Source organism: Salmo trutta, chromosome 37 (genome assembly GCF_901001165.1).
Source record: "Salmo trutta chromosome 37, fSalTru1.1, whole genome shotgun sequence".
NCBI classification, from domain to species: domain Eukaryota; kingdom Metazoa; phylum Chordata; class Actinopteri; order Salmoniformes; family Salmonidae; genus Salmo; species Salmo trutta.
The window spans coordinates 32,574,854-32,598,288 of NC_042993.1; the positions used below are offsets into that span (position 1 = coordinate 32,574,854).

The window sequence follows — 23,435 nt, forward strand, 5'->3', positions numbered from 1 at the left end:
CCATCTGTCCATTGTATGCCCAAACTATTGATTATGGGTCGATGTAGGCTATAGAACAGTCCAGGGATGGTTTTCAGTCACATACTTAAGCAGCATAAGATTGCTCTGCCATAAATTTAAGCAGACCAGGGTTGAACAGGATGAACATGTATACATTTGTCCAGTACACTCTAGTCTACCTCCAGTGACATGAGCGCTCGCCCACGAAGCCGCTGGAGTGAGCACTCTTCTTGCAGAATGGCTGTGCAGTAAGGACTTTGGATGTATAAGCCTTATTGAATATATATATATATATTTAAAGAAAAAGTTAATCTGCAGGAAGCTATAATAAACTGATCATTGAATACGGTTTCAGAACTACTATGAATCGGTTTGAAAAGCATTTATGAAGTGCGATGCTGATTTCAAACCGAACCTTTCGGGAAAAGCAGAGCGCACGGATGCAGGCGGCACTGGTTTGGCACCAATTATTTATATATACACTGACTGATATACATTATTGTATATTTTGGAAGCCATAGAAATGCAGTTATTAATGACTACATTCGTTTTTGCCACATGTATTCTATTACAGACACCTTAATGCATACTTTTAAATTGTATGATGTGGGCTGAACATAAAAATAAAACAAATATTTAAAAATAAATCTTCCAAGTATAATTTTTTAGAGATGACTGTTACTGTCCCCACTACAACAACACAACACTTAAATACATGTAATTGAAATACTGTAGAATTCCATTCATTCCTATGAAGGACTGCTTCAAAGCCTGTCAATGGCCATTACATAGCATTAGCAATCCAGGGTTTATATACATCGTTGGTTGGCACTAGCTCAAGACAGGGATACCAGTGAAAATGAATAGTGAAATTGCCCATATAACATTGCTCCAAGAAAACAACACAACTGCTTAATCCATTTAATTGGCATTTAGAAATCAATGTACCTAAATAAAATGTGTCATTTGCAGATGTCTTTATAATCATGATATAAGGCCTGACCTATTGCCCTATATTGTGTGGTGGTTTTGTTTGTCGCTGAGGCTCAGATGTGAGGGGAGCGCTCACCGTCTGCAACTGGTTTCCATTGGAACAGACAACAGCTCCGAGGGCTGGCGGAGGATGCCGAGCTCAGGTCGGAAGATGTCCATTTCTAATGTTTGGCAGATTAAATAGCATATCGCCATGCAGCATAGGACTGTTGTGACATACTGATGAAGCCGATAGTGGTTTGCGGGAGGACGCAGGCGCCACGCGGCGATTGATCGAGTATGTGGGGTTCTGGTTTCGCCTCGTCCCGACCGTGTGTGGTTGAACTCGGGCGGAATCAAAGCGTGCCCTTGGGGATATGTGGTTCCGACGAGCCTCACTCTCTTTATGGCTATATCGTCGCAATCCCTTTACGGGACTACGGTGGGATCATGTCGGGATTGGGGTCGGATTCCTGGTGGAAGAAAACAATCTATATCACCGGTGGTGCCCTCCTCGCCGCTGCTGCCTACCTATTACACGAGCTGCTCGCCATCAGGTAGGCTATGCAATGGCAAAAACACACTCGGCAACGGTATTGGTTCACATGATCAAATGTGTGCATTTGTGTGATGCTTAGGCCTAATATACAATATTCACAATAATGATCTAAAATGATAAAGCCATTCATACCCTCGGGGATGGGCTGGGTGTGTGCACTTGCTGTCACCTCTGAACAGCTGCTCTTGACAGATCTCTGAAAAACAGAATATCGTTGTCGTTTGTTCATATATTCATCTGTTCCTGCACTGTGGGCTAGATGGTACAGCTGTTTGATGATATCGTTCCCAAGGAATCAACGACAGGTGATGGGGGAAAAAATATTGGAAAGTGAAAAATCACGCGTCAGGTCTTGTGCCATGTCTTGAGCGTAAATATGAATTTCTCTAGCGCTGCAGCAGTGGTGTCAGAATGCTTAGTGAAAGCGGACGTTTGTAGCCTACTGTTGAATGAAATGCGTCTGGTTTCATCTTTCAGAGGGAAGATTAATCCAGGCCTATTGTTAACGGAATGAATGGCGCTACTGTCCCCACGCAGTCGTCAGTCAAGCATTTAGGCCTATGGTACATTCTGTAACGGTGGCTCCATATAATCTGTCACACACTCTAAAAGGACTAGCTTGGCATTTCCTCATTTGGAAACGTTGTCGAATCACGTCGCATACGCCTACTACTGTCATGCTTCCACCATAGAAAACGACATTTTGACAGTAAATCTGCAGCATGTGTGTTATTCTATGCCACCCCTTTGAGTGCTTCTTCTCAAAGGAACTCCCTGTATCTAGGCCTAAATACACTAGTGTTTCTTTTACACGGTCCAGAGTTTCCGAATCATTGAAAAAAATGGACTGTTTCGATGGTTTCGCACCACGGTTGTGTGGACAGCGACATTTTGTGGGAATGCGAGTTGTTTATTCTGTCGTAGACTGTCCTGCTCAAGACTATTGTACCGAAAACCTAGCCTATACATTTTTATTAGCCAAAGTAAGGTATCATTTATATACACATGTCATTTATTTCCAGAAATACATTTTAATTTCAAGGTGTTACAAAATGCCTGGTGGTGTAATTGACTTTGGATGGAGTCCATTCCTGATCTCTTGGACATGATGTGTGGCTATAATTCATCAAATGAATTTAGGTAAGAACTAGAGTAATTGCAAGGCAGCACGCCCCTGTACTGTAGGCTGTTTAATTATTAAAGCCAAAAGATATGTCAGTGCCATTCACCCGTTTAAAAATTGTGGGGTAGAAATGTGAGGACTCTTATTTTCACAAGCATGATTAATCTCCTAGGCCTTGATTTCAAGGGTAGTAGAGGATTGAAATAGAAGTTCAGACAAATCCTAGAGTTTCTTCTGCTGTAGGCCCATTGAGTACCACGCGGTCAGTAATACGATGATGAGTTTACCCTCTCAATATCTATCTCATTATCTTAAAATGGTGTATTGTATCTGTGCATTCTTGTGTGCATGAGTGTTTTAGACTGGTGACTTAAATATAGTGAGGGGACAGGTTGTTCTAGGGCAATTCAACAGTAACAGAATTACACTTTGACTTAGATGTTTCAACATTTTTCACAATTTATGCCAACCAAAAACATTTGATTTTAAAGTTTAACAAACCATACAACTCTATGCACAAGGACTACTTTGAACAATTTACACAGAAGATTTCACAAACTCACATTTACTGGAAGAACTGTGCAGATGCAAAGTTTTGTAACAGAAAAATCACCATCGGTTTTTAATGCGAGCAGATATTTACCTGCAGAAAGAATGGGGTGTCAGCTATGACATGACATCTTGAGTTAGAAGTGTTTTGTTTGTTATTGAACTACAGTAGGTGAAGTGGATTTACAACTGGTAATATAATTACGGTAACTAAATTACATCATGGGTCCATGATCTGTACTATACAAAAATGGATCATTATGGATATGAATATCATTATTTTCATGGTGGTGTATCCTGAATAGGTGAACAAATGTAGAAATATGCAATATCCCGCTTTTGGAACAGACCAAATCTGAAACGATCATAGACGTCAATGTTTCACAAGTTTGGACATCACGGTAGAGCACATTACAGTAGAGTTCAGCACAGTACTGTACGGTACAGTAAACCACCTGTACTGTGCTCTACTGTACTGTGCTGTCCAAACTTGTGAAACATAAACATCTTTGATTAGTTCAGATTTGGTCTGGCCAGGATGGACTGACCAAATTCCAACTACTTTTCAATGTCCATGGATGTCCGGTGTCGGTCGGTGCTCAGTGGGTGAGGATGCTTATTACAGTAAATGGAAAGAGGGTAGGTTTCAGTAAGAGCCAGGCGACGTGACATTAACTGGAGAGAGAGAGCAGCAGAGAGAAAGGGAGGGGTTGTCCAGACTGTTTTCAGTCTTGCTTTGACCTGAGATACTGTATATAATGGCAAGATGGTCTTGTCTCCGCCCTAACTATGGGAGTTGTTGTCCCAAAGGCGGGAAGGCAGGCAGTCTGCTTATCGGTCTGCTTGTCGTGGACAGATTTTGACAGGAGTAAACCCTCTCGCTTTGCCTCTTCCTCTCTGATTTGACCAACAGGGGATGGAAAGGGAAAATGAGTTATGAGCTGAACATAACAGTATGCAAGTGGAAGGGAGGACAGTAGCAGGTGACACTAGTATGATTTCCCATTTTAGCCAATTCAATTGCAGTAATTCCGTTACCGATTTGGTAACAGAATGACGTGTTTTAATTACTTAATTCATAGACCAACTTCAAAAACACTAACTACTTGGTAGGTCTACCTTTACTTGTTACTTCTGTGAAATGTCATTATCTTCCCTCGTGATGAAGAGAAATTAGAAAACATCTTAAAGATATGTGGGTTTTTGGTAACGGAATGTATAGATGCCTTAATTAAAAAAAATATATAGACTCTTCGCTTTCGTTTGACACACAATTTGATATGCTTCTATGAACTTCACATGTTGGTGCTCATCGGCCCTTGTATGGAAATGCCCTCTGTAACACAGAGCTCAGGGAATTGAAGAATAGCTCCTCTCGCTGCTATGTCACCATGCTATAATATGCTCCAGGTGAGACCCTATCCTCCCAGTCAGATTACTAAGAGCCAGAAACAGCACTGCAACCAATCTTACTCTCTCCTCCCCAATTAGAGTCGCGTCATGATATTGTTCTCACAACCACAAACTGACCTGGGAATAGCTGTACTGTTGTCACAGAAACGTTTATCACTTTTAAAGTGGCTGCCACAGAGGTAACAATTGTTTTCATGTATTTTATCTCATGGGGCTCCCACCTGTGTAGTTTGCTGTTGCCTCAGTATAGTACACCTTTTCAGCTGGCCTTTTTTCTCCCCGGGTGTTTTCCAGGAAGGAGCAGGAGTTGGACTCTAAAGATGCCATCATCCTCCACCAATTCTCCAGGCCAAACACGGGGGTCCCCAGCCTCTCACCATTCTGCCTCAAGATGGAGACCTACCTACGCATGGTGGACCTGCCCTACCAGGTACAATAGTCTGTGTATGATAAAGTACAACTTGAAAAGTACTGGTTTCCTGCACACAGATTAAGCCTACATTCCTGGATTTAAAAGCACTTTAAATGGAAATTCTCCTTATGCATGTTTTTTATGTCCAGGGATTAATCGGAGTCTGGTAAACCAGTCCTACATATTCGGATACAACTAGAGTGTGTCAATTTCCCAGTGCTTAACCCCATTCTGTTCTCCCCCTTGCAGAACTACTTTGATGGGAAGCTCTCTCCGCAGGGCAAGATGCCATGGATTGAGTATAACCGGCAGCAGGTGTCGGGGTCAGAGTTCATCATTGACTTCCTGGAAGAGAAGCTGGGCGTCAACCTCAACAAGAACCTCAGTCCCCAGGAAAGAGCCGTGTCCCGGGCTGTCACCAAGATGGTGGAGGAGCACCTCTACTGGTGACTCTGTCAATTAATATACACACGGGTCTTCCACAGCGACATTGGTGACTCCGTATATGTCACAGCCATTCCCAAATTGCTCCCTACCCTCCCCATTGGCCCTTAACCCTTGATGTTAGCATGTCTGAAGAGTTTATAGGTACACAATATATACAAATGTATGTGGACACCCCTTCAAATTTGTGGATTCAGCTATTTCAGCCACACCGTTGCTGACAGGTGTATAAAATCGAGCACACTGCCATGCAATCTCCATAGACAAATATTGGCAATAGAATGGCCTCACTGAAGAGCTCAGTGAATTTCAACATGGCACCGTCTTAGGATGCCACCTTTCCAACAAGTCAGTTCGTCAAATTTCTGCCCTGCTAGAGCTGCCCCGGTCAACTGTAAGTGCTGTTATTGTGAAGTGGAAACGTCTAGAAGCAACAACGGCTCAGCCGTGATGCGGTAGGCCACACAAGCTCACAGAACGGGGCCGCCAAGTCCTGAAGCGAGTAGCGCGTCTTTCCTCAGTTGCAACACTCACTACCGAGTTCCAAACTGCCTCTGAAAGCAACGTCAGCACAAGAACCGTTCGTCAGATGCTTCATGAAAAGGTATTCCATGGCCGAGCAGCCGCACACAAGCCTAAGAACACCATGCGCAATGCCAAGCGTCGGCTGGTGTGGTGTAAAGCTTGCCGCCATTGGACTCTGGAGCAGCGGAAAAGCGTTCTCTGGAGTGATGAATCACCCTTCACCATCTGGCAGTCCGACGGACGAATCTGTGTTTGGCAGATACCTGGAGAACGCTACCTGCCCCAATGCATAGTGCCAACTATAAAGTTTGGTGGAGGAGGAATAAATGGTCTGGAGCTGTTTTTCATAGTTCGGGCTATGCCCCTTAGTTCCAGTGATGCAAGATGTTAACGCTGCAGCATACAATGACAATTTAGACGATTTTGTGCTTCCAACTTTGTGGCAATAGTTTGGGGAAGGCCCTTTCCTGTTTCAGCATGACAATGCCCCTGTGCACAAAGCGAGGTCCATACAAAAATGGTTTGCTGAGATTGGTATGGAAGAACTTGACTAGCCTGCACAGAGCCCTGACCTCAACCGCATCGAACAACTTTGGGATGAATTGGAAAGCTGACTGCGACCCAGGCATAATCGCCCGACCTCACTAATGCTCGTGACTGAATGGAAGCAAGTCCCCGCGGCAATGTTCCAACATGAGTGGAAAACCTTTCTAGAAGAGTGAAGGCTTTTATAGCAGCAAAGGGGAGAACAACTCCACATTAATGCCAATGATTTTGGAATGAGATTTTCGACGAGCAGGTGTCCACATACTTTTGGTCATGAAGTGTATAAGCAGTGTAGTGGTAAAGTTTCCACCATATTGCTTCCACCTTACAGATCTGCAAAGATTGAAGGGTTAGGGCCAAGGGGAGGGTTGGGAATGAATTGGGACTGGCTAAGCTCACTCACTATAGTATTCCCAAGTGGTCATCCACACAGCTACATTACTGATTTACTTAAAGTAAATAGAAGGGTGGGACTCTACATTATTGGTGAGTCACTGCTGGGCATCTGTACTGGCGAGGCTTCTGCTGGGAAGTCACTGATACTGCATTCCAAATGGCACCCTATTCCTGATATAGTGCACTACTTTGTAAGGAATAGGGTGCCATTTTGGACGCAGGCTGAGCCTTTCCTGGTTGGGGCCCAGGGAGAGGTAGTCTGATGAATGAGACATCTAAAAGCATTTGTTTCTGGGCATGACTGTCAAAGAATAGAGGAGGGAGTGCATACTTGCTCATCAAGTGCTTTTCAACAATATTTACAGGGTGAGAAATCAGTCAGTAACATGTTTCTGTGCATCAGATCTTGTGAATCTCATTCAGAACCAGAGCCATGAATTGGAGGGGGGCGGGGGTTCTATAATATTGCTCTGCAGCTGTAGAGTAATTGTCATTCATATAACTCTCATTTCCACTCCCTTTCTCTTTTCTCTGTTTTGTTTTTCTCCTGTCTTCTTTTTCCCTTATCACCTCCTTCTCTAGTCTCTCTCCTCTTTCCCCCTCCCTCTCGCAGGCTGTGTTGACTATTGATTACATTATTAATGGCTGTGCAGGACTATGGGGCTGCTTGTTGCTCTGTTTGGCCAGCTGAGGTTAGCAGCATGGTTAGCAGCATGATGAGATCATATACAGCCTTCAGGCCCGTAAATTAGCATGATTGATGTTGCTATGACAACACAAAGAGGAAGGCTGCTCTGTGACAGAGATATGCCTCAGGGTCCAGATTCACAAAACCTTAACTATAGAGACTTATGAAGAAAGTTAAGCAAAGTTGATATTCCTCAAAAGGTTATTGGAAATTTATTGCGCTATTTCTTATGTTTCTCCTTAAGCAAAAAGTTAAGAAGAAATTAGATTATTGAAAATACAATTTGGGGATTTGTTCTTAATTCCAAGATAGCTAGACCCTTGTCTTAAATTCAGGGCAGTGAGAGAATAAGCTCATGAAAGCAATTGAACATGTTTAATTCACTCACTTATTTTAAACCCAAGAACATCTTAGAACAGCAATCTCTGTAGGAAATATGTTAATATGATTGCCATTACTAGCTAGATAGCTAGCTAAATCGGTTGCCTGGCAACAGACATCTTAAGAAGATTCTCAACATATTTGAGAAGTTCGTAAGAAAATCATGAAATCTAAAGATATTGTTGAGGAATTTCCCTTACGAATTATCTTATGAACTTCTTTTTTTTTCTTAAGAAGCTTTTGCGTAAAAAGTGTTTTGTGAATCTGGGCCCTGGTCTGTGAGATTGTGCTGTTTGTTCACAATGTACGTGCACTGTATATTAAGTTCAGTGTCTGGTTTAGTAAAGATTGTCATTTGTCTTCCATTCCTATTGTGTAGAGCTCGAGTTGTTACAAGTAAGAGCACTGTTTAATGATACTGAAATCATTGAAATATTTATGATTTGATCTCAGGTTTGTCTGGTTTAGCCCCTGAAGCAAATTTTCCCTGAGATCCTTTTCTAGACAGCTCAATCTTTTTTTTGTCTAGAGAGCTGACTGTTAATTATCACAATACATTAATTACTTTTGTCCTGATAATTGAAGGTGAAGGATTAATTCAAAATGTCTCTGTGATCTCATTGCCTTAGAGTGGTGGAGCAGGTGATGGAGATGGTAGGTAAATTAAAAAACACATCATCAAATCAAACTTTTTGTCATATGCACCGGATACAACAAGTGTAGACTTTACCGTGAAATGCTTACTTACAAGCCCTTAACCAACAGTGCAGTTCAAGAAGAAGGAAATATTTACCAAGTAGACTAAAATAAAAAGTAATAATAAGAATAACAAAAACGAGGCTATATACAGGGGTACCTGGTATCAAGTCAGTGTGCGGGGGTACAGGCTAGTTGAGGTAATCTGTACATGTAGGTGGGGGCGAAGTGACTATGCATAGGTAACAAACGGCGAATAGCAGAAGTGTACAAAAGGGGGGGGGGGGGGGGTGTCAATGTAAATTGTCCGGTGTCGATTTTATGAATTGTTCACCAGTCTTATGGCTTAGGGCTAGAAGCTGTTGAGGAGCCTTTTGGTCCTAGACTTGGCGCCCCGGTACCGCTTGCCGTGCGGTAGCAGAGTAAACAGTCTGTAACTTGGGTGACTGAAGTCTCTGACAATTTTATGGGCTTTCCTCTGACATCGCCTATTATCTATCAATCAATCAAATGTATTTATATAGCCATCTGCTGATGTAACAAAGTGCAGGAAAGAAACCCAGCCTAAAACCCCAAACAGCAAGCAACGCAGGAGGAGAAGCACGGTGGCTAGGAAAAACTCCCTAGAAAGGCCAGAACCTAGGAAGAAACCTAGAGAGGAACCAGGCTATGAAGGGTGGCCAGTCCTCATCTGGCTGTGCCAGGTGGAGATTATAACAGAACATGGCCAAGATGTTCAAATGTTCATAGATGACGAGCAGGGTCAGCATGGTATTATATAGGTCCGGGATGGCAGGAAGCTGGGCCCCAGTGATGTACTGGGCCGTTTGCATTACCCTCCGTAGCGCCTTACGGTCAGATGCCGAGCAGTTTCCCATACCAGGTGGTGATGCGACCGGTCAAGATGCTCTCGAAGGTGCAGCTGTAGAACTTTTTGAGGATCTGGGGACCCATGCCAAATATTTTCAGTCTCCTGAGGGGGGGAAGGTTTTGTCGTGCCCTCTTCACTACGGTCTCGGTATGTTTGGACCATGATAGTTCGTTGGTGATGTGGTCACCAAGGAACTTGAAACTCTCGACTCGCTCCACTACAGCCCTGTCGATGTTAAATGGGGGCCTGTTCGGCCCGCCTTTTCCTGTAGTCCACGATCAACTCCTTTGTCTTGCTCACGTTGAGGGAGAGGTTGTTGTCCTGGCACCACACTGCCAGTTCTCAGACCTCCTCCCTATAGGCCGTCTCATCATTGTTGGTGATCAGGCCTACCACTGTTGTCAGCAAACTTAATGACGGTGTTGGAGTCGTGTTTGGCCACGCAGTCGTGGGTGAACAGGGAATACAGAAGGGGACTAAGTACACACCCCTGAGGGGCCCCAGTGTTAAGGATCAGCGTGGCAGACGTGTTGTTGCCTACTCTTACCACCTGGGGCGGCCTGTCAGGAAGTCCAGGATCCAGTTACAGAGGGCATCTGTTTAGTCCAAGAGTCCTTAGCTTAGTGATGAGCTTCGTGGGCACTATGGTGTTGAACGCTGAGCTGCAGTCAATGAACAGAATTCTCACATACAGTTGAAGTCGGAAGTTTACATACACTTAGGTTGGAGTCCTTAAAACTCAATTTCAACCACTCCACAAATTTCTTGTTAACAAACTATAGTTTTGGCAAGTCGGTTCGGAAATTTTTCCAACAATTGTTTACAGACAGATTATTTAACTTATAATTCACTGTATCACAATCCCAGTGGGTCAGAACTTTACATACACTAAGTTGACTGTGCCTTTAAACTGCTTGGAAAATTCCAGAAAATGTCATGGCTATAGTCAATTGGAGGTGTACCTGTGGATCTATTTCAAGGCTTAACTTCAAACTCCGTGCCTCTTTGCTTGACATGGGAAAAATCAAAAGAAATCAGCCAAGAACTCAGAAAAAAAATTGTAGACCTCCACAAATCTGGTTCATCCTTGGGAGCAATTTCCAAACGCCTGAAGGTACCACGTTCATCTGTACAAACAATAGTATGTATAAACACCATGGGACCACGCAGCCGTCATACCGCTCAGGAAGGAGATGCGTTCTGTCTCCTAGAGATTAACTTACTTTGGTGCGACAGCAAAGGACCATAACGGACCCTCCACCTCCAAATCGTTCCCACTCCAGAGTACAGGCCTCTGTGTAACGCTCATTCGTTCAACGATAAACGCGAATCCGACCTTCACCCCTAGTGAGACAAAACCGCGACTCGTAAGTGAAGAGCACTTTTTGCCAGTCCTGTCTGGTTCATTGACGGTGGGTTTGTGCCCATAGGCGACGTTGTTGCCGGTGATGTCTGGTGAGGATCTGCCTTACAACAGGCCTACAAGCCCCCAGTCCAACCTCTCTCAGCCTATTGCGGACAGTCTGACAGTCTGAGCAGTGATGCAGGGATCGTGTGTTCCTGGTGTAACTCGGGCAGTTGTTGTTGCCATCATGTTCCTGTCCTGCAGGTGTGATGTTTGGATGTACCGATCGTGTGCAGGTGTTGTTACACGTGGTCTGCCACTGCGAGGACGATCAGCTGTCCTTCCTGTCTCCCTGTAGAGCTGTCTTAGACGTCTCACAGTACGGACATTGCAATTTATTGCCCTGGCCACTGCAGTCCTCATGCCTCCTTGCAGCATGCCTAAGGCACGTTCATGCAGATGAGCAGGTACCCTGGGCATCTTTCTTTGGTGTTTTTCAGAGTCAGAAGAAAGGCCTCCTTTAGTGTCCTACGTTTTCATAACTGTGACCTCAATTGCCTACCATCTGTAAGCTGTGAAGGCCAGTTTTATTGCTTCTTTAATCAGAATAACAGTTTTCAGCTGTGCTAACAATTGCCAAAGGCTTTTCTAATGATCAATTAGCCTTTTAAAATGATAAACTTGGATTAGCTAACACAACATGCCATTGGAACATTGGAGTGATGGTTGCTGATAATGGGCCTCTGTACGCCTATTTAGATATTCCATTTAAAAAAGTCAGCCGTTTCCAGCTACAATAGTCATTTACAACATTAACAATCTACACTGTATTTCTGATCAATTTGATGTTATTTTAATGGACAAAAAATGTGCTTTCTTTCAAAAACAAGGACATTTCTAAGTCATCGCAAACTTTTGAACGGTAGTGTGTGTGTATGTGTGTGTATATATAGTCATGGCCAAAGGTTTTGAGAATGACACAAATATTAATTTTCTCAAAGTCTGCTGCCTCTGTTTGTATGATGGCAATTTCCATATACTCCAGAATGTTATGAAGAGTGATCAGATGAATTGCAATTAATTGCAAAGTCCCGCTTTGCCGTGCAAATGAACTGAATCCCCCCAAAACATTTCCACTGCATTTCAGCCCTGCCACAAAAGGACCAGCTGACATCATGTCAGTGATTCTCTCGTTAACACAGGTGTGAGTGTTGACGAGGACTAGGCTGGAGATCACTCTGTCATGCTGATTGAGTTTGAATAACAGACTGGAAGCTTCAAAAGGAGGGTGGTGCTTGGAATCATTGTTCTTCCTCTGTCATCCATGGTTACCTGCAAGGAAACACGTGCAGTCATCATTGCTTTGCACAAAAAGGGCTTCACAGGCAAGGATATTGCTGCCAGTAAGATTGCACCTAAATCAGCCATTTATCAGATCATCAAGAACTTCAAGGAGAGCGGTTCAATTGTTGTGAAGAAGGCTTCAGGGCGCCCAAGAAAGTCCAGCAAGCACCAGGACCGTCTCCTAAAGTTGATTCAGCTGCGGGTTCGGGGCACCACCAGTACAGAGCTTGCTCAGGAATGGCAGCAGGCAGGTGTGAGTGCATCTGCACGCACAGTGAGGCGAAGACTTTTGGAGGATGGCTTGGTGTCAAGAAGGGCAGCGAAGAAGCCACTTCTCTCCAGGAAAAACATCAGGGACAGACTGATATTCTGCAAAAGGTAGAGGGATTGGACTGCTGAGGACTGGGGTAAAGTCATTTTCTCTGATGAATCCCCTTTCCGATTGTTTGGGGCATCCGGAAAAAAGCTTGTCCGGAGAAGACATGGTGAGCGCTACCATCAGTCCTGTGTCATGCCAACAGTAAAGCATCCTGAGGCCATTCATGTGTGGAGTTGCTTCTCACCAAGGGAGCTCACTCACAATTTTGCCTAAGAACACAGCCATGAATGAAGAATGGTACCAATACATCCTCCGAGAGCAACTTCTCCCAACCATCCAGGAACAGTTTGGTGACGAACAATGCCTTTTTCAGCATGATGGAGCACCTTGCCATAAGGCAAAAGTGATAACTAAGTGGCTCGGGGGAACAAAACATTGATATTTTGGGTCCATGGCCAGGAAACTCCCCAGACCTTAATTCCATTGAGAAGTTGTGGTCAATCCTCAAGAGGCGGGTGGACAAACAAAACCCAAAAAACTCTGACAAACTCCAAGCATTGATTATGCAAGAATGGGTTAATTGACAGCATGCCAGGGCGGATTGCAGAGGTCTTGAAAAAGAAGGGTCAACACTGCAAATATTGACTCTTTGCATCAACTTCATGTAATTGTCAATAAAAGCCTTTGATACTTATGAAATGCTTGTAATTATTCCTCAGTATTCCATAGTAACATCTGACAAAAATATCTAAAGACACTGAGGCAGCAGACTGTGAAAATTAATATTCGTCATTCTCAAAACTTTTGGCCACGTGTGTGTGTGTGTGTGTGTGTGTGTGTGTGTGTGTGTGTGTGTATGTATGTATGTATGTATGTGTGTGTATATATATATATATATATATATATATATATATATATATATGGATTGGAAATTATGCAAACAATTACGTTGATGGAAGCTACAATCTATCTGCATATTAAAGCAGTTATTGAGATCGTTATTCTGTACTTTCTCTCGGCTGCCTGTCTCCCTGCCCCCCTGTTTTACTGCCAACTGGGCTGCTAGAGGCCTACAACGCAGTGTATATTAGGCAGCCTGGATTCACCTGGTCAGTCCGTCATGGAAAGAGCAGGTGATCCTAATGTTTTGTACACACAGTGTATGTGTTTCCATATGATTATACTATACTACCACTGGGTTAATAACCTGTATTATGCTTGTGTAACTATACAAGACGATAGCTTACTGCCAGTCGACAACCTGTCTGTGTGTTTCTATATAAGACTGTATGTATACATGTGTTTCTAAACAGGACAATAGCCTATTGCCAGTGGGTAGACAACCTGGAGGAGACCCAGAAGATGCTGTCAGTCATTGGTCCTCTCAGTGACATGCTAAAGTGGATCCTCAGCCACCTGAACAGCAGCATGGTGCAAAGGGAGATGTACGGCCATGGCATCGGACGCTTCTCCGAGGAGGAGGTTTACAAGCTGATGGAGAAGGACATGCGCACACTGGCCGAACTGCTCGGTATGTATGGAGGGGTACAGGTGGATGGGAGGATAGGAGTAGACAGATAATCCCAAATCAACCTATAGGCACTACCCTTAGGCCTAGGCACTTGTGTAGATATGAGAGGATCGGACAGGTGTAAGCAATCTAGCGAAAATTCTACCTGGCCCATCAGAGGGCAAAATGGAGCAACAACCATATTGCTTACAGCGATTCAAACCTCTCAGATCTACACAAAAACCCAGGTGGTAGGGACTAGGGGTTGATTTGGGATTCAGGGAGAGACTAGGGGCACTTCAGAGGGTCGTGTGTACGGCCCAATACATCACTGGGGCAAAGCTGCCTGCCATCCAGGACCTCTACACCAGGCGGTGTCAGAGGAAGGCCCTAAATATTGTCAAAGACCCCAGCCACCCCAGTCATAGACTGTTCTCTCTACTACCGCATGGCAAGCGGTACCGGAGTGCCAAGTCTAGGACGAAAAGGCTTCTCAACAGTTTTTATCCCCAAGCCGTAAGACTTCTGAACAAGTAACCAATGGTTACCCGGACTATTTACATTGTGTGACCCCCCCCCAACCCCTCTTTTACGCTGCTGCTACTCTCTGTTTATCTTATATGCATAGTCACTTTAACCATACATCCATGTACATACTACCTCAATTGGCCCGACCAACCAGTGCTCCCGCACATTGGCTAACCGGGCTATCTGCATTGTGTCCCACCACCCGCCAACCCCTCTTTCTACTCTCTGTTCATCATATATGCATAGTCACTTCAACCATATCTACATGTACATACTACCTCAATCAGCCTGACTAACCGGTGTCAGTATATAGCCTTGCTACTCTTATTTTCAAATGTATTTTTACTGTTGTTTTATTTCTTTACTTACCTACACACACACACACACACACACCTTTTTTCGCACTATTTTAGAGCCTGTAAGTAAGCATTTCACTGTAAGGTCTACACCTGTTGTATTCGGCACACGTGACAAACTTTGATTTGAAGAACTGATGATGTAGCCAGTTTATCAACGCTCTCCCAGTATTGTCAGTGTTGAGGAATTGGCTACTGATGGAGATATGAGGAACAATGGGAAAGGAAGGCTTCCTAATCATCCGTTATCAATTATAACATGGGGTCAGTTGAAGTTCACTGTAAGATTGACTTTGTTGTGGGGTATGTCCTTTATGCGGAGCTCCATTTTACCCTCTTCCACTCTCTAGTGGTGAGACACTGTATATGCACTGTGCTGCCAACTACAATATGTGTTTCAAATGTATTTTAGTCGGGAAAAGAGCAGAGAATGTCTATTGATTTTAGCATAAAATCTTTGCAAGCTCGTAAACTATAGGATAATATGTGCAACCTGAATTTACTTTATAATGCTTTGAATATAAGACCCCCCCCATGCACCAACAACCAACAAAATGATCAAAAGAGAAAAGAAAACAACAATGCAAAAAACAAAGGCCATTTTTAAACAATGGATGAGCTTTTCTTCATAATCTACTGGAGAACTATTTAGAGGTCAAGTAAAGCATTTGAATAAGTGAAGCTTATAGAGGTTTAGTGCTTTTATATTTCATAATCTCAACCCACCCTATTCATTATAGAGAGGGGCACGCTTTATCTTGTCTGGTTTGACGCCTCAGATAAAGTGAAATGTTTTTTGCTCATATGGTTTGAAAAATGAATCATCAGGTGTAGGCAGCGCCATAGTAAAGTGAGTAAACTGAGATATGACTAAGGAGTTAATTTTCACATAAATAGTTGCAGGATCTTGTCTATTTTTACAAGTTTTCTATTGAAATTCATTATAGAGAGCTCATTTGATATATTTTGTGAAATGAATACCAAGTATGTCTACTTCACCGTCAGCCCATTTTATAGGTAAACTGCAGGGTAATGTAAAAATTGTATTTTTTTAAAAGATCTAATATGTAATATTGTACACTCATAATTAGGTTTTAGTCCAGAGAGTCCAGAAAAGTTATCTAGATCTTCAATGAGATATTGCAAAGATCGGACCCTTTTCTTCAATTTTGCCTAAAATGACATACCCAAATCTAACTGCCTGTAGCTCAGGACCTGAAGCAAGGATATGCATATTCTTCATACCATTTGAAAGGAACAGTTAAGTTTGTGGAAATGTGAAATTCATATAGGAGAATATGACACATTAGATCTATACAAAGAAAAAATTATTATTTTTTTGTTTGTTTTTGTTCCATCACTTTTGAAATGCAAGAGAAAGGCCAATATATGACTAAGGAATCTAGGTGCAATTTAGATTATGGCCACTAGATGGCACCAGTGTATGTGCAAAGTTAGACAGACTCAATGAACCATTGCGTTTCTGTTCAAAATGTTGTATCAAGACTGCCCAAATGTGCCTAATTGGTTTATTAATACATTTAAGTTCATAACTGTGCACTCTCCTCAAACAATAGCATGGTATTATTTCACTGTAATAGCTACTGTAAATTAGACAGTGCAGTTAGATGAACAAGAATTTAAGCTTTCTGCCCATGTCAGATATGTTTACGTCCTGGGAAATGTTCTTGTTACTTACAACCTCATGCTAATCACATTAGCCTATGTTAGCTCAACCGTCCCGTGGGGGCAAAACCAATCCTGTAGAGGTTAATATAAAACTTGGATGTAGAGTGAGTTTCCTGTAAACAGTATATGTTATATTTATTTTATTTTAGCCACGTAAAGACTGATCTTTTTTAAAATAATTTGCTGAACCATTACAATTCTAACTGGCTATACTTATTTCATCCCTTATCATAACTAGATACTATTCTCAGTCTAAATGAACCATAATTAATGCTTGTAAGGTTACTGCTGTAAGACGTATTATGAAGGTCAAAACTAGAGCTTTCCAATGTCTGATATTTACAATCCAAGAAACAGGTTCTAGCAATATTTGTTTTATTCTTTTTATAAAAAATATTGTGTGTAGTAAATCTGAGTAGGTTGATGTGTATGATATTGGATGTGATTTAGTGAGAGTGTGTATGATGTCTGGATAAGAGTACGACTATCAAGTGTGATGTCTAAATAAATAAATACCCAGCCAATTTGCATGGTTGAGTGTCTGTGTGTAATATGAAGTGAGTATAGCCTTAATATTCAGGATGATAACTGTAATCCATATCGTATCACCATCATAGTTGCGTCGTAATTACCTTTAACAGAATTTTCATAGAAAAAGATCCCCAGCATTTCCATAGCACTTGACGTTTCACATGATCATGAAAGAGACCTTGAATTACTCTAGAGACGGCTTCACTACAGTACAAATGTATCCCGTACAATATGTTGTTATTATTCCCCAATGTCCCTGTTCTGATACCTTCCCCTTGCTTGTTGTAAACATAGATAAACATGTAGACAAAGACGTATAAAAGATAGATAAACATTCAATTATGGAAAAGTTCTCGACAATAGAGAGGGGTAGAAAGAGATCAAGTGTGTGTATGTATAAATCCGTATGTGTAATTGTGTGTGTGTTCATATCAACTTCATAGTTTTCAGATATTTTTACAGTTCTCATACTTTTTTTTTCGTAACCTGACGTCCCCGTAGAATTTAGTACAGCCATGGTTGTTATGGAGCCATCTCGGGAAGAGCTGTCCATCTATAGTGTGTCCCCAATGAGAAAGGCACGCTTACCCCTCTCCCGCCTCTGCTCTGTACATGATACAGCCTCTTCGGACGTTTATCTCCCGGGGAAATTGGTCATTGAGACAGAATTTGGTCCCTTTTAAGCTCCCTTTCCCTGCTTTTGATCAGCTCCTTTTGCTGGTAGTGTTCAAATTTTGCGATGACAGGTCGGGGGACTCTTGGTCTTGTTGCTCCAAGTCTGTGCACTCGGTGGAAAGCCACCTTGTTTACAGTCTCTAGAGAGGAAGTTTCAAGGCGGATTGCATGATCTCTCTGATCGCCCCCTCTGGATTATTGGTTGCGTCCTCAGGAATCCCAGAAAATATGACATTTTCACTCATGCTGCGGCTTTGTGTGTGTCTAGTAGCGACTCCCTCACCACCCTGTTTTCCCTGAGTAGACAATCCGTGTTGGAATCGATAGTTACTTTGCTGCGAGGGCCTTGTTCTCTCCTTGAAGCGTGAGAATTTCACTCCAAACTCCCACGCAGCCCTTCTATCTCCTCACACGACTTTAAGTGTTGCATGGATTCCAGCAAGAGCATTATCCTCTACTTAAACGGTAAACGAATCGTCCGTGTCCGTAGATTAATCTGACTTTCTTTTTTTGTCGGGTTAGAATATTTTGTGAGTCAGCCGGAGCTTTCCACGATGGAGCATGTTGTTCCTCCATAGCGTAAAGCTGTTGAGACCAGTCGATTTCCCTCGGGATCTCCTTAGTATCCAGGTTGGCTCTGATCTGCAACCAGTTGTTGACAAACGCTTTAAACGCTGCGTCTTTCCCACGACGACAGAAGACTGCGCGATCCCACTTCCAACAGAAAGTTGCTTTCGCTGTTTTGTTTGTAATTTACAGGCTGCTCCATGAAGAGTCCGAGGCACTCAGCAGGCTTTTCTTATTGTGTTCTCTTATGATTTGCTGATGGTTGGTTGATATATGTTACTGACCCCAGCTGTTCATCCGTCCTGCAGGAGATAAGAAGTACTTCATGGGGCCTAAGATGTCGACAGTAGACGCTGCTGTGTTTGGTCACCTGGCCCAGGCCATGTGGACACTACCCGGCACACGACCTGAACAGCTCATCAAAGGTCAGTTCAATCTCTCAGCCTCTGTGAAACGTTTTACTCATACTCACAATACCAAAGCATCATAATTGATTGATTTTGAAAGTGCGTATTGTGTTATTGTTATGTTGTTATCGAGATTGTATAACAAATTCTGTACCTAATGTATTATTCTATAGATTTGAAGGCAGGCGTAGAATAGGATGCAATGTCCTCCTTTTTTTAATCCAAGTGTACTTGCCTACTTCTTCCACTAGGTGACAGTGAAAGACTGTAATGTGCAGTGTTGTCGCACGTTTGCTAGTCACGGTTTCAGTCTTTAGAGAATGTTTGATCAGAGATCAAAGACCAGTCTCTTTTCATTTTCGAACTGTACAAAATCTGACAATCAAAGTTTGAATAGGAAATCAAAGGATACTCTGACACTGATGTACATTTTCCTTGAGTACTGATGTTGGAACGTGTACTTCCTCTATCCCCTTGTCCACTGTGTTTTAGGCGAGCTCATCAACTTGGCCATGTTCTGTGAGCGCATGCGGAGAAAGTTCTGGCCTGAGTGGTTTGTGGACATAGAGGACCTGTACTATGACGGAGCAGACACTGACAGCAGCGAGGGCTCTCCTACAGGCCTGATGGACTTTGGCCTGTTCTCCCGGACAGACACCACGGAGGAGAGTGACGCCTCTGACAAACACACACACTCACACACTCACTCCCCCGATACGGACCACTCGCTGTTCGACTCGGACGTGGGCACGGGCTCGGACAACGAGCCGCAGCTCAAGTGTGTCCCTCCTAGTCCTGACCCTCCTAATCCTGCCCCTTCCAACCCCAGTCCCAAACCTCCCAACCCTTGACCCACCCTCATCCAGGGAGGTGGGGTGGTTTTGGCTGAGGCGGTCAGACGGCCGGAACTTCAAACTAATCGGGGCGTTGCTATCTGGACTGGCATCATAGAGCTGCGGAACACAGAGGCACAGTTCTCGCTTCTGCCTCTCCCTCTCTTTCAGAGATCTGTGCTCACACATGGAGGCACAGTTATATTCCATGATGACTGAAAACTATATCCTAACAATGTATTATCAGTGCACTCCGACTAACTGGGTATTTGTATGCAGAGCGTATAAATCGAACCCCATGTTACTCGTGTTACAATGTGATTTCCTCAGCCCGTGTGATTGTGACATTGCCAATATGGCACAATCACAGACATTGCCTTATTTGTGTCAGTTGTCCCAGGGTACAGACTAGTGAGAAAGATTGTTGGTGGAACCAGTCAGTGGTGTGTCTGTCCATGGAATACAGACATGGCTGTTTCTTAGAAATGGAGCTAGTGAAAGAGAGACGATGATAATGATGGTAGCAGAAACATGAAAACACTGGATTTTTAGAGAACTGAGGTCAGTCCTTTGCTAAGACTTGGACACATATTGTAAAGAGTGATATATATATATATATATATATATATAAAGGGTCTGCTTACTATGGTGGCTGCTCTAGTCTGTGTCTTACTAACGGTGGGCTATCCTACTAGTAGTTCTATGGTTTGTGGCTTGCTGCTGAGCATCAGCCATAATCACTGGCCTTTCCATCAACTCTGTGTCTAACTTCACTCTAGTGAAGAAGATTGGGATACGCAAAAGGAACTGGAGATGTAACACTCTTGTCCAAGTACACTTACCAGTACAGGCTGGTTGTAGAGCCGACGCTTGTATCTCACCACTAGAGGGTGCTCTATCTATACATTCATCCTGCTGTCTATTTAGCTCTATGGTCTCGAGTCCTGCAGTTTTCGCCACTTGGAATGTTAAAGGGCCAGTGCAGTCAAAATGTGATACTCCTTTTGTTTTATACAGTTGAAGTCATAAGTTTACATGCACTTGGGTTGGAGTCATTAAAACTCGTTTTTCAACTACTCCTCAAATTTCTTGTTAACAAACTATAGTTTTGGCAAGTCCGTCAGGACTTCTACTTTGTGCATAACACATGTAATTTTTCCAACAATTGTTTACAGACAGATTATTACACTTATAATTCACTGTATCATAATTCCAGTGGGTCAGAAGTTCACATACACTAAGTTGACTGTGCCTTTAAACAGCTTGGAAAATTCCAGAAAATGATGTCATGGCTTTAGAAGCTTCTGATAGGCAAATTGACATCATTTGAGTCAATTGGAGTTGTACTTGTGGATGTATTTCAAGGCCTACCTTCAAACTCACTGCCTCTTTGTTTGACATCATGGGAAAATCAAAAGAAATCAGCCAAGCCCTCTGACATTTTTTTTTACTCCTCCACAAGTCTGCTTCATCCTTGGGAGCAATTTCCAAATGCCTGAAGGTACCATGTTCATCTGTACAAACAATAGTATGCAAGTATAAACACCATGGGACCACGCAGCTGTCATACCACTCAGGAGGGAGACGTGTTCTGTCTCCTAGAGATGAACGTACTTTGGTGCGAAAAATGCAAATCAATCCTGGAACAACAGCAAAGGACCTTGTGAAGATGCTGGAGGAAACAGGTACAAAAGTATCTATATCCACAGTAAAACGAGTCCTATATCGACATAACCTGAAATGCCGCCCAGCAAGGAAGAAGCCACTGCTCCAAAACCGCCATAAAAAAGCCAGACTACGGTTTGCCACTGCACATGGGGACAAAGATTGTACTTTTTGGAGAAATGTCCTCTGGTCTGATGAAACAAAAATATAACTATTTGGCCATAATGACCATCATTATGTTTGGAGGAAAAAAGGGGAGGCTTGCAAGTAACATCTCAAGACATCAGTCAGGAAGTTAAAGCTTGGTCGCAAATGGGTCTTCCAAATGGACAATGACCCCAAACATACTTCCAAAGTTGTGGCAAAATGGCTTAAGGACGACAAAGTCAAGGTATTGGAGTGGCCATCACAAAGCCCTGACCTCAATCCTATAGAAGATTTTTGGGCAGAACTGAAAAAGTGTGTGTGAGCAAGGAGGCCTACAAACCTGACTCAGTTAAACCAGCTCTGTCAGGAGGAATGGGCCAAAATTCACCCAACTTATTGTGGGAAGCTTGTGGAAGGCTACCCGAAACGTTTGACCCAAGTTAAACAACTTAAAGGCAATGCTACCAAATACTAATTGAGTGTATGTAAACTTCTGACCCACTGGGAATGTGATGAAAGAAATAAAAGCTGAAATAAATCGTTCTCTGTACTATTATTCTGACATTTCAAATTCTTAAAATAATGTGGTGATCCTAACTGACCTAAGACAGGGAATTTTTACTTGGATTAAATGTCAGGAATTGCGAAAAACTGAGTTGAAATGTATTTGGCTAAGGTGTATGTAAACTTCCGACTTCAACTGTACATCAATGACACCGGTCACTGAATGTCCGTGTTGTAGCTCGGCATTTAGGTTGGAATATTGATAGATGTGTATCACGATGAGCCTGAGAGAAGATCATATTTATTTGCGTAGTTGCAATGTCAAAGTAAATAGTTGTTTGCAAAGGCACATTTTACTGTTTTATTTGGTCTTTTGTCTATCTGCTAGGATTATGCTCACCCTACCTCCCAATGTTGAAACATAAAATTGCAAAAACAATGTGGACCAAGACATGGATCTGTCTAAACCTTTTCTCAAGTGTCTTTTAATTAGACTTTTTTGTGTCTGTAATTGAGAAAATATTTTTGAGGGAGTTTGATTGAATTGCGTTGTCTTATTGTTGAGAAAACAAAACATTTTTAGAAGCATGGGTAGACCAGACCCGCAATGAGAGAACAGCAGAGGCGGTGCTTTCGTATGGGGCAGAGCTGCCTCCAGAACCCGATTCATCCCAAAAAAACCGTCAACCTGTGTTATATTATTGGGATGTGTTTTTACCATTCTACATATGAATAACTCATGCCAGTGCGACTGCTTTGTCAAGCTATATTAGAACGATGGAAACATTACATTGCGTGGAAATGTACGTAAGTGTGATAAACTCATGAATCCACTGTAACATACTGACATGGATGTCCAATTATGATAACCCATAGGTATGACAATGATTACTCTCAATGATTTCATTAAACAATAGCTGTGACAATTTAAAAAAGGATCTTTGTATGAGTTGTTACTGTGTGTCTGAACGTTGCTATTTTTTACCGTAAATGTACAAAATTTGCGCATTCAGTCTTTAGATTTAATTTCCCTATTTTCACCTCTAAAATGATTTGCTTGTGTACATATATTAGCATTCTACATATTAGTACCCTATATTATTATTATTACTCTGAATTGAATGTGTGTGTTTGGGTCTGTGTGTGTTTAGCATGTGAGCCACAGTGTTTTCAATCAGGCTAACGAGTGGCAGGCATCCAGGTGCGGAGGCGGGCTGATTAAGGCTCTGCCAGGCGCTGGAGGCAAGGAGGGGAGAGGTGGAGGAGAGAAAGCTGGGGCTCGGAGAGAGGGGGGCTGTGTGGTGGTGCTGGGCTGGGGGAGAGGGTAGAGAGAGGGCCACGGATCAGGAACCAGGATCCCCAGGGATGGAGCAGGTGTAGGCTGCGAGCGAGGCCTTTGGGCCCGAAGGGGCACACAGAGCTTAAAACAATCTGCACAGC

General features: G+C 42.8%; 1 protein-coding gene across 1 annotated transcript; it reads left to right on the top strand.

Annotated features, from left to right (window-relative positions):
- Positions 1–986: 986 nt before the first annotated feature.
- On the top strand, positions 987–20,727 carry faxcb (failed axon connections homolog, metaxin like GST domain containing b). Its single transcript, XM_029738133.1, has 6 exons — positions 987–1,529; positions 4,911–5,046; positions 5,278–5,474; positions 13,897–14,114; positions 18,748–18,864; positions 19,339–20,727. Exons 1-6 carry the CDS (start codon positions 1,273–1,275, stop codon positions 19,695–19,697), a joined length of 1,284 nt encoding a protein of 427 aa, XP_029593993.1. The 5' UTR covers positions 987–1,272; the 3' UTR covers positions 19,698–20,727.
- Positions 20,728–23,435: the final 2,708 nt, after the last annotated feature.